The 12065-nt window shown below is 48.6% G+C and overlaps 4 protein-coding genes across 4 annotated transcripts; 1 reads left to right on the top strand and 3 right to left on the bottom strand.

The window, feature by feature from the left end:
* Window positions 1-2712: 2712 nt before the first annotated feature.
* ATNIH1004_010715 (uncharacterized protein) lies at window positions 2713-3741 on the bottom strand (the record flags this gene model as incomplete). The annotated part of the gene is made up of 1 exon (XM_033575283.1): window positions 2713-3741. One exon carries the CDS (start codon window positions 3739-3741, stop codon window positions 2713-2715), a length of 1029 nt encoding a protein of 342 aa, XP_033421138.1.
* A 1965-nt stretch (window positions 3742-5706) lies between these two features.
* ATNIH1004_010716 (endo-beta-1,2-glucanase) lies at window positions 5707-7611 on the bottom strand (the record flags this gene model as incomplete). Its single annotated transcript, XM_033575284.1, has 7 exons — window positions 5707-5990; window positions 6044-6315; window positions 6370-6439; window positions 6543-6762; window positions 6823-6946; window positions 7007-7252; window positions 7454-7611. 7 exons carry the CDS (start codon window positions 7609-7611, stop codon window positions 5707-5709), a joined length of 1374 nt encoding a protein of 457 aa, XP_033421139.1.
* A 2043-nt stretch (window positions 7612-9654) lies between these two features.
* ATNIH1004_010717 (transcription factor domain-containing protein) lies at window positions 9655-9942 on the top strand (the record flags this gene model as incomplete). The annotated part of the gene is made up of 2 exons (XM_033575285.1): window positions 9655-9714; window positions 9772-9942. 2 exons carry the CDS (start codon window positions 9655-9657, stop codon window positions 9940-9942), a joined length of 231 nt encoding a protein of 76 aa, XP_033421140.1.
* Window positions 9943-10383: 441 nt separating this feature from the next.
* On the bottom strand, window positions 10384-11699 carry ATNIH1004_010718 (glycoside hydrolase family 1 protein; the record flags this gene model as incomplete). The annotated part of the gene is made up of 4 exons (XM_033575286.1): window positions 10384-10785; window positions 10936-11109; window positions 11169-11315; window positions 11346-11699. 4 exons carry the CDS (start codon window positions 11697-11699, stop codon window positions 10384-10386), a joined length of 1077 nt encoding a protein of 358 aa, XP_033421141.1.
* Between the last annotated feature and the right edge of the window lie 366 nt (window positions 11700-12065).

Raw genomic sequence — 12065 nt, forward strand, 5'->3', positions numbered from 1 at the left:
TCATTAGAGAACCAGAGCCTCCTCCCCAATATTGCCCCCTCTGCAAAACTCTCGTTTCTTCGTGGAAAGAACTTGAAGACTGTGTTCTTAGCCACTGCCAGCCTTTATCTCTTGCCAGCGATACCAGCAAGTGGCTCAAACAGCGCAAAAGGAAGAGGGTTACAGAGGATAACGTTTGTGAGAATATTTCCGATTAGTATGCATATGACGTGCATGGTAGAACTATCCCAATTTTACTTATGCTGAATTCAGCAGTAAGAATAATCTGTACAAACACCCAGATGTATTTTCCATCGCCAACGTAAGCAAGCATAATGAGCACCTCCAAGATGGCAAAGTAATGATCTGCATCTTATCGGTATGTGGTTGCCTAACGTGGGGGGTTCAGGTTAGGCAGTCTGCAATGCAGTGCAATAGTTCGCAAAATCGTACTGTAACTGTTTATGGCTGAACTTGGTAAAGAAATGCGGCCTTGACAAGCAAGCTTAATTAAACAGAGAGTAGATTATAGGTGATACTGTACAAGCAAGCCTGGACACATGTGTTATATTTTCACGGATTAGATAGATTCACAGGATAAGCGTTAGGCAACGGTACGATGTGTATCTAAGCATCGCCATTACTGTAACAACGTTGTCTACATGCCTACCTGTTAGTTATCCAAGTTAATGGCGGCTTACCGATTACTCACAGGAAGAGCCTGGCTTGGTTTAAGAGCACAAGTTCTCGCAGGACTTACTATGCGGCTCTTATCTATCAGTTGCCGGCTCCTGGAAGCTAGTGGAAGGTTCCCAGGAGCCTGAAAAGACATAGGAAATAAGGGCTTCATCTTGAGACGCGTCGTATGTAGCTAATCCTTCCGGGCTCATCATACGGTTAGACAACTGCTTACCATCATTGTATGATATCACCGGAGAACCACAACGGAGAGCCTCCAATATAAATGTACAAATGATTATACCACTCTACCATTCTACTGTAACATTGACCACTTACCACCTATCATTAATACTCTCCACACTACCACTTACTGCTCCACAAACGCATTGTATCACTGAGCGACATAAATCTCCAACCTCCCACCATGGTAAGCTCCATCGCGGCTGGTCACTGCCCAGACTATGCCTGAACACCAGGATCCTAGCTAACGTATCTGTTTATCGACGCAGCCTTCAATCCTTCCTGTTGTGAACTCAGGGGAAATGGGGCGTAGGGAGCTATTCTATCAGCTACAGGCCAACTAGCCTAACTAGGAAGTAGATGTCCTTCTGTGGACACACCAGGAATCACAGTATTTCAACCAACTGAGTGTCTTGCATTCCTATCTGGGTGCTCAACTAAAGGATTGAGGGGTAGAAAGGATCGGCAGATATTTCCGCACCGTCGAGTCGGACGGATTATAGTGTTTCCGTAACAGAAGGCCTTGAAAATGCGCTACAAAATAAGCATAAAAGGCGCCAGCGTGGGAAACCTCTCCAGTTTAAATTGCGTGCCCGGGAAGATGGCACTGCCATATTTTATTCTCCTAACAAGATCCAACACGCTCGAGATTTGTTGTGGAACTCAGGGGAAATGGGGCGTAGGGAGCTATTCTATCAACTACAGGCCAACTAGCCTAATTAGGAAGTAGATGTCATTCAGTGGAAACACCGGGAATCGCAGTATCTCAACCAACTGAGCCTACTAAGCGGTTCCCTATATTCTCATTGAGGTGTTCAACTATCTAAAGGATTCAGGGGTTGAATCGATCGTCAGATACTCCGCACCGCCAAGTCGGGCGGATTATAGTGTTTCCGTAACAAGATTCTCAAGGAAAAAAGAGAAGGCAGCACAGCTTGCTAAGGCAGCTAAAAGAAAAATAAGCCTATATAATTTTAATTGTATGCGGCTATATGGCTTCATCTTTATGGCGGTCGCTGAGTTCGAAAACGGGCGGCAGGTGGGACCGGGCGTCAGGTGATCACCTACGGTAATTGGCCTGGTCTATATTGGGCTTGCTTGGAGACCGAAATAGAAAAAGCAAAACTTCTAGAGGAATGTGAGATATTGTCAATAACGCTCATATCTCCAGAGAACGAAGAATGGATGTGATAAAGTAATGATCTGCATCTTAGGTGGTTTGCTAATGTGCGGGGTTCACCTGTAGTTTAGATGAGCGCGATTCAACCATCCGAGGAAGTATGGTAGTTATCGTGGTCTGGGATATCAATGATATATCGTTCCCTATATTGGGCAACTGGTTGCGTTCAGCTGTTCGATGAACTTGCTGCCTTCTTCCTTCTCTTGAGTCACATCAATAACAATAATAACTGTAGTGGCTGCACAATCAACCCAACGTGCTCTGTCTCTTCTCCTTAGCTACTATCTAATGTAATGTGCTACGGAAACACTACAATCCGTCCGACGATCCATTATACCCCTCAATCCTTTAGAAAGGCGAGCCCCTAGATAGGAATGCAAGAGACTCAGTAGGTTGAGATACTGTGATTCCTGGTGTGTCCACCGAAGGACATCTACTTTCTAGTTAGGCTAGTTGGCCTGTAGCTGATAGAATAGCTCCCTGCGCATCACCTCCCCTGAATTCCACAACAGAGTGGGGGTGATTCGGGGGACGACGCTGGGCGCTCGCCAGGGCGCTAAGAGCCATTGGATCCTGAATTGCGATGTTCTCTATCAACATCAATCCCTCAGACAAGAGCCCCTCGTGCCCACTTAGTCAATCGGCTTCGTCACCTCTTTCGAAATTCTCAAGATACTATCGAGCTGTTCTTTCGGCACTCTCCCCATTCCACACTCCGTAGCCACACTGAACCTCTTCCTGGTAGCCTTCTGTGCAGCCTGGATCCGACGTCGAGTCCCTTCCTCGTCTTCGAAATGCACCAGTCCCAAGACCAACCGTGTCTCCTCGTCCACTGCCAATCTATTCAACGGCTCAAAGTACGCCCTGTCGGGGCGGTCCTTCGGCACTGGCATATGGACCCAATCCACCGCCCGCGGTCTGACCGTCTTTACGATGTCATTCGCGAACTCCACTAACACCCCCAGATCCTCAGGTTCGATAAAATGCTTGCCTCCAAAATCCCCGTAGCATAGATGGAAGCCTACATGGACCTCCACCGGTATCCCCACGCAGAGACGCCGAATCCGATCCAACACCCCCTGCTTGATCGGCGCAAAGTGCGGCTTGAAGAAATGGTCCGGGAACCGACCCCGCTCATACTCCAGGTCCATCACTTCGTAGGCTAGATCCCATTGAACTGCGAGATCGGGAGCAGGGATGCCGGCTATAATCGTGTTTAAGGCGTCGAGTATGCGGCGTTCGTAGAACGGTTCGAGCTGGGCATGGAATTCGGGACGCAGGAAGCCTTGGATGCATGCTAGGGGTGAGGGGAGTGAGACTTGAAATCGGACTCCCGGGGAGATAATGCCCTGGTCGCGGAGTTGCACGAATCGCTTATAGGATTCGAGCGCAGCGCCAGCGTAGTGAGAAGGTGCCACGGAATCCGGAGTGAAACCAGGGTGGTCGGCGGGTAAGTCGGTGCTGCCCGGCAAGTAGGGGCGCCATGTCTCCTTGGGAAAGCAGGGAAGCTCCCAGGCGATGTAGTTCTGGCGGACGCCTGGTTCCCCGTCAGGGATCGAATAGAGGCGGTTCGGCAGCGCTGCTGGAATCTGCCGGAAAACCTCCTCGGTGTCGGAAAGGGGGATACTTCCCACCAGGTGCACTCCGATGGGGGCGGCCATGGTGATGAAATGGTTCTAGTAACGAGTTGTTGTCGGGGATTTGGGGGCAGGGGCGAATTCAGAGAAGACGAGAGGGGAGAAGGGTGTGGGGGTAAGTGCAAATTCGATGAGTAGAAGAAAATATCTCAATAACTGCTCATGTGCGAACCAGAACAAAGAAACAAAGAAAGGACTGGGACTCATGTGGGACTGTGCTACCAACCTTGAAGAACCAAGTAGAGGCAGAGCACGATGGATGAGACTCCTCTTCTTAATTTCAGAGAGCCACCAATCGTAGGGTCAGCCAGTATTCGCTCTAGGGATGTTGGAGGCGCTAGACGGCCTGGAGGCTGCCAAGGGTACCAAAAGCATGCCACAGAGGGGCTGCTGCTGGGGGCTGCTGCTTGGCATGGAACGCCTGAAAGCCTCGGTGTATAAGGATGATTTCCCCTCGCTCCGGAAATGCTTGTCTCTGCACTGGACTGTACCTATACGAGTTAAGGGGTAATGTCTGAGTCCAATCATCCTATTCTGCTGATCATCTATTGGTTGGCTCCAAGCGAGGCCCTTTCCCCCGTGAAATTCAGAATATGCAACCCCGAGGTAGCATCGCAGCTAATCCTGGTTGGTGCGCCCAAACCAAATCGCTCATCTGACAAGCAGTACCAGATCAATCAGCGGGAGCGCAAAACTCTCCCCCCCGGGAAGTCACGCCCTCCTCTTCATGTTATAAGCGACAGTGCTGCATTTTTACACAGACATGAAAGGTGTCTGTTCTCGAGCTCTTCTCGCTGTCTTCGTAGCGACTCGCAGTGACGAATTCGGAATACCATGTCCGGTCTGACGCCTAAAGAGATTACCTACTACCAGGCACACGCGGATCCAACCTAACCAGAGAGCCGCTGACGTTGTTGGCATCGTGCTGACCCTCATAGCAGTGGCGGCATGAGTCTTGACACGATACCGCTCGAGAGCTCTATTTGGCTGGGATGATATCTTATTTTCGTTACCCCGGTGGACAAATACGGTAAACGGAAAAAGGCGTTCACCGCTGCTAATGAACTGTGGGTAGATAGGCCATTCTCGTATGCCACGTTGATGTTCCTGAGTGTCGCGAATGATGGTCTATACATCATCTTTGTCAAGAACCAGAAATTCTTTCTTTGTACAGGTATGGCGTCTCGCATTCGCCATTCATAGTCCCCGGGCCAGGAAGTTGACCGAGCCCCGAAGGAATATGTCGCAGCGATTATCTCATGCTCGATCACGGTCATGCTCACAAAAATATCCATCTTGTTTCTATACGACCGCATCTTTCTAAATGGTTCCTGCTGGTCGCCGACGATGTGGACTGGAGAGCCGGGAAATGCATCCAACGCCTTTCTGCCGTTTACTGCTCTTGTGTGAGTTCACCCTGGCCTACACCCCGACACTCGATCTGTGTTAGGAGCGCTCGGAAGCGCGATACCCAGACCCTTAGCTAAGATGCTTAGTCGGGTGCGAACATAATTAGATATTGCTGAATAAAGAGGGGGCCGGTGGTGGATGTTCGCGAGGCACGATTCTGTCAAATAATATGGCGTTGGTGGACCAGAATCATGTGAGTAGATCGGGGTAAAACCCCCGCGAAGCACACAACAAGATAATAATAAAGAATAACCAAGAGAATAATCAAGAAGAGCCTAACCAGCTGAATTCATTCAAATAAGAGCTTTTTACTAATCGTACTCTATTTCCTCTTCGGGACTAGCTGGATATCTGACAATTATTAAACTGTTTCAAAAAAAAAGTGGTTTTAATAGGTTCCTTTAAATATTTACATGTAGAAAGTTAACACTACTTAGGTAGGTACTAGTGATTCACCTGTTCTCTAACATTCTATGAGACAGGTTGTTATTCTATCGGCGCTACGACACTCGTCCCTATCCCGGACAATACTTGTATAGACCAAATCTCTAATGGACACAGGAAAAAACTGCCTTCCGTTTAAGTGCAACCTGCAAAATCAACAAGCCCAACTTGCGGCACCCTTGCCTGCGGGAGACAATACTCCACAGTTTCCCCTTTCAGATCCGTGAAAATTGCAGAGTACTCCCGATCAGCAATTAAAAGAAAGTCTTGGTCGATACCATCTGCCTGCATCTTTTGTCGGACAAGATCACCAACTCCTCCAAGGAGCGCAACCATGGTGGTTACTTTCGAGTCCCAGGTTACTAATGCAGACACCAAAGTGCCATCAATGCGCGTCGACTCAGTGCTGCCGTAGGGGTCTGCACACTTTGTCAGCGAGTTATTGTAGGCTAATTTTCCAGTAGATTTATACTTTGCATTTTCTGTCCTACGAGCATGTTTCTCAGCCAGGCTAATCCTACTGTTTGATTAGACAGTAAGGCGGGAAACACGCTATAGGGTGTGATTACATCCAGATTTCGAACCGGTTGACTTGAGATGGATGGAATTCCAGCGTCTGAAATATAACCCATAATCTCCCCACTGGTAACATTGGTGGAATTATTTACCGAGGCGAACATCCCTGGATTGTTTGTCACCACTGAGTTACAGGTCCGCACCCGTTCGGCGTTGTCAGACACGCGACTGCACAGTACAATTAGTTGGAGAAGGAGATGGACATTTATTAAGGAAATATACCGAATAATGTCGACATCATAGTAGGGCATCTGAAGGATTTTCCATTGTTCATGGCTCGAGAACCAAAAGCCTATGACGCTACAGTCAGCGCCGTGAAAAATGTGTATAAGAAAGGGAATGGCAGCCTTGTTGGATTGTAATCGGCCCGATTTTATCTTGTTTGTATTCCACACTCACCAGCTTGGCCCTTTTGGCGTCCCACAGACGCTGTTTGTGGTCTTCGCGAAGCGTTCCAAATAACTGAAGCCACCAGGTAAAAAGCTCACCCTCATACGGATCATCAAGACGGTCATCTGATTCGCAAGCGTACTTTTGATCAAGATGATCCACCGGCCAGGATTGATTAGTCAATGTAGTCACCGCACAGACTTGGCCTTTGCGCGCATAGAAAACCTGTGGCATTTCAAGGAGATTTAGAGGACACTTCCTTCTGGAGAAGTAGCAGTAGCTCACCTTTGAAGCTGTGGACTTGACGTAGTCCATCCACACTTGCCACTGGCGGGCTAGGGCTCGATATTCCGGTGTTCCGTTATTATCTAGGGCCTGGATCGCCGCATAGACGGCCCAAACAAGTTCCCTGTGTTTCAGTTAGCACATACACCAAGGTAAGCGTTGAATGATGGGACGGCGCAAATACCCATTATCCAGAGCGGGAGCCCGATTGACCCAATCGCTGGTAGGTGCCGGGTCCCTGATGTCTGCCGTAAACCACGGTAGAAAGCCACCGAATCCCGGATAAGTGTTGTTGAAGCGCAAGCAGGTGTTCAGTTTGGCCTTGAGGATGGACAGTGCGACATCAGGTGCAGCACCTGGGTTGGCAGGAGATAGGAACCGCGCCTTTGGAGCCAGCGATTGCGTGCGCATACAACATAATCTGGAGGGACTGTGTAGCGCATAAAGGTCAGCAGCCTCAGGTTACCTGGAGAGAGGTAGAAATCCTAGGCTTACCTCCTTGCTTGCCGCACCGAAACCGTGCTTCAATGTTGCTTAACCTGAGGTCCAATCAATTTGCGTCCCATCAAGTGCCATCCCATTGTCCGCATTGTATGCCACGTTGTGCTGATGGAATTGGCCCTCCCAGTACAAGTAGTCGCTGACAAACCCCGAGGGATCCCACAAGATATCTTCCTGCGAGTATTTCAAAGCAAAGCGGCAGGTGGGTGTCGTGGATTGGTGCCAGTTCAGGACAGCTGCGACACCGGCTGTGCTCAAACTTGCAAACGTGGTGAGGTATACTAGCATCACTGTCGCTAAAATTGCATAAATTCTCCAACAGCCCTTGCAGGCCTGTAATATCGTCATTTAATGGATAGGGACAAATTTGTCTCTTTATAGGACCTTCACTGGAGCCGTTAATATGCCCAAATAAAAGGACATACACGTTTATTTTCTGTTTGAACCCCACATTATCCGATTGCGTCGGAAATTTCCCCATGGGCAGAAGAGCCACATGGCGCATCAAACTGAAAGAGTGTCAGATAAAACTCCGATGAACGAGGAAATCCGATGTGAGGTCGGCAAAACTCCGCGTGGGAGGGGTTCATATCTCCGACGGCAGCATATCGAAACACATTCTTCCGATCCAGCCAGCTTCACTATGTCTGCAACCAGCCCACAGACACATATCTTGGCTCGACCATTGAATAGAGCCTGTGACCGATGCAGACGAAGGAAACATAAGGTAAGCCGTTGTCATGTTGCATGTATCGGCGCGAGTCATCAGTAATCTAGAGGTAACCAAGGCTTGACGATGGTCGGAGAGGCAGTACGAATGGGGGACCTCCACTTGTCTCAACTGCCAGTATGTAGCACAGCAATGCACCTTTGACCTTCCTTGCGGACGACGGGGTCCCAAATTGAGACGACGCGAACCGGGGTCGCGTGATTCTTTCGTCGACCCGGCACAAACAAGATCCGCATCAACAGAGCAACCATCATCAGCGTCTGAAACTGCTCAATCTACCAGACATAATGAGAATCTCTCCAGCAACACCTTGACTGGCTTCCCCTGGGAAGGAGTACGGACTCAGAGTTCCCTCTCTGGCCCAATGTCGCCCTCCCAGGAGTCCACAGCTTTGCACCGATGGAGTAATTTAGCATCTATCTTAGAGAGGTCTGGAATCAGTCTTTCTATAGTGTCAAGGAAATCTACGGATTTATTCTTCGACTATCTGTTCCCCTTGACCCCTATCGTGCATGAGCCCAGTCTGAGAGAGGGGCTGAAATATTTTACCGCCGACGCGGACGAAACAAGATCATCTTTACCAACTTCTGGAATGTTCCAGTGCACAGCCTTGGGGGTATCCTTTGACCAAGATGTTTCTGTTCATGGGGAGTCGTGGATTCTTCTAATAATGAGAAAGACCAGAAGTTGTGGCACATATCAACTTTTACCCTAATAACGGCACTCTGTGCACAAGCAGCTTTTCTACTACCAAAGGAAATATTTCCGGAGGGATGTATAATCGCAACTCCATTACTAGAGGCTTCTAGGAATGCCATAAACAGTTATATGGAAGCGGATCTGGAACTTCCCAGTTCATACTCTGTCAGTATTCGATATTTTCACTCCAATTGTCTACATGTAGCGGGGAAGCAGAGATACTCGTGGCATATCTTTGGTGAAGCAGCACGACTAGCACAATCAATGCAGTTGTACGACGAGTCTTCTCTGTGGGGGCTGGGCGCAATAGAAGTGGAGCTGCGCCGAAGCGTATTTTGGATTGTTTATATTGGTGACAAGTCAGTAGCTATTCTCAATAACCGTCGCATCACTATTCATAAATATACATTCATGTCAGGGATTACAACTGCATTCCCATCCCTTCTAGCGGAAGATCAATCCTTCCTCATGCCAAAAAGCCCAGTCACACTAATCAACCCACCGTATATAACCAACTATATTACTGGGTTTAATGCGAACGTACAGCTGTGGCAAACGGCATCAGATTTGCTACTCCAAATAAGGTTAATCCAGGACCAACGCTCGTCTCAGCTCGGTCCTGCACAGCTCTGTAGCCAGGATCGGAGTGTACTCGACCAACTGTATATTCGGTTCACCACATGCCTGGACGGGCTACCTGCGAATTTAGACGTGAAAAATCTCACCATGGCTGAGGATCATAACATTACTAGGCAGGACTTGATTCAGATTGCAAACCTTCACGTGTCTTTCCATTGCCTTCGCCTTGTTATTGTGCAGAAATTTGAGGAGCTAGACTATTTCTCCCCCGGGTGGCGCAAACGGATATCGCATCCCTGCAGAAGACGGAGATTGCCCGCGATATGTTGCGCGTGCTGCTAAAAGCTCCTTTCTGGACTCTCCAAGTGAATGGGAAACCATGCGTAAGAGGACCACATACTTAATAGCATTATAGAGCTAGTTGATTACCGACGATATAGGTTGAGAAAATGCGACTCATTGGAGCGAGCCTGCTGGCCATCATTCACCGCGACGAGACCTCTCCAGTATCCACACGAGCACAACGCGACTTTCAGGTGCTATTGGATATTATGGCACGCTTGGATTCGAAAGCGTCGGATATGTTGCGAAATTCGGCTAATACCTTGTAGAGCATACACTATGCAAAATGGTATGAATTTTAAGCTACCTGAAACAGTGAACTAGGCTTGCATAGCAGATTATTGAAGCCCCGATGAAATCCAATCCTACCAAGAAGTCTAGCTCTATATACCGTTATATGTAACAGTACTATGCCTGTTGCCTCCCTCGACCAGCACTTTGTATCCGATTATCGAACATTTTCTTTAGCGACAAGGCAGACATCTTTGGGGTACGTTCAAGTGTGTCATAGTCCATGAAGGTGACGCCAAAACGCACACCGTATCCATCTGACCATTCTGTAAGATTGTTAGTTATGAAGCTTTCCGCCGTTGCTGGTCATATGTGGGCACGTTACCTAAATTATCCAGTAAAGACCATGCAAAGTAACCATGGATAACTGCCGAGTCTTCGTGAATTGCCTGGGCAATGGCGTCCAAATGCAATTCAAATTATTGAATGCGATAGATATCTTGTACCGACTCTTCACGGGTCATGAGGTCTTCCCCAGGACAGGGACACCCATTCTCGGTGATATAGATGGGCTTCTGATACAGGTGATAAATGAGAGCCAGATGTTTCTGGAACTGTTTTGGGCAAGATCGCAGCCAAGACACTCCGCTCTTTTCCCCGATAGACACGCCCTCGCAGTTCTCTTGCAGCTCGTCAACGTTGCCCAAGAAGTCATTCTCAGGTGCTGGCGTAGTGCGATGCCGACAGAACTGGGCCGTATAGTAATTCATACCGTAGAAGTCAACAGTGGCTTCTTTAGGAGTTGCATCTCTGAAGAAAGAAACTTTGGCAGGCGATTGCGCAGCTGCTCTCGCATACACTGCGGGTAAACCTGGGCCAAACTAATGGCAACATATTAGCTGTGGTGTTCATAATTGACTGTGCAGTTGCCCTACAGGATCGGATTTGCAAACCAAAATTCCATTCGGCGCTCAGCTGCTGCAACGTCGCGTTCATCCTGGGCATTCCATGGCTCGTAATAGCAAAATAACCCCGATTTGCCCCTTCTGCACTGGGTGAAAGTCTCGTTTGTAGACTACAACAGCACGAGCATGGCTCATGATAAGAGACTTGCCAACAATCCACGGTTCCGTTGGAGTATGCCCTTCAGTTATGCCAGGGGCGATGCTACCTCGCCCAGGCGCGTTGACGCCCGTTGCGTATCCCTGGAATCAAAAACAAGTTAGGGAACCTTTAGTTCACCCCTGAGGTATCGTTAACGTACGAAGATGGCCGCGATCCAGGGCTCGTTAAGAGTAATCCAGTTGCGAACGCGGTCTCCAAATCGCTCGAAACAGACGCGGGCATACCTCTCAAAATCCCTCTGCGATTTTTCCACGTCCAGCCAGCCGCCGTAGCGATCATGCAAAGCCTGCGGTATATCTCAGTGGTACAGTGTGACCCAGGGAGTGATTCCTCTGGCGAGAAGGGAGTCGATCAATCGGTTGTAGAATGCGACTCCGGCTTCGTTGATGGGATCATAACGCCCTCCAAGAGGAATTATCCTGGACCAGGAAATAGAGAATCGATAAGCTTTCGATCCGTATTTAGAAGGAAGGTCGAAGTCTTCCTCGTAGCGGTGGTAATGATCACAGGCAACGTCGCCGGTGGCATTCTTGGTACGTGAGGGTTCCAAATGACAGAACGTGTCCCAGATGCTCTTTCCACGACCGTCTTCGTCCACAGCCCCTTCAATTTGGTACGCCGCTGTCGCAAATCCCCATTCAAAGTTGGACGGTAGTTTAGCAGGTGCCATGTTTAAATTGACTCTGACCTTGGGTAGATTTCCAAGTCTCGACGAGACTCTTGCATCCGTAGTGTTTAAGTAGTGTTTGCTTGACGAAATTGCCTTCGCGATGAGGGATTATAATTGCTCTAACTTAAAAGCATTCCCTTCTCCACCGTGCTACCTGGTATCGGGCTTTCCTCCGATCTCTGTTTCCCCGATGGGGCTCGGTACCAGCCAGTAAGTATTTTACCGATTTCCCGACGGCGTACTTCTGCGAGTCATTCCTCCGTTAAATTCCTCTAGTGGTTCTGTACTATAGGGCCAGAAGCTCATCGACGATGTTGTACTATCTATCAATACGGGGGTATGTGTATATCTATCGTAAGACTCCGC

Source organism: Aspergillus tanneri (assembly GCF_003426965.1).
Source record: "Aspergillus tanneri strain NIH1004 chromosome Unknown AapTan_8_pilon_pilon_pilon, whole genome shotgun sequence".
Taxonomy (NCBI): Eukaryota; Fungi; Ascomycota; class Eurotiomycetes; order Eurotiales; family Aspergillaceae; genus Aspergillus; species Aspergillus tanneri.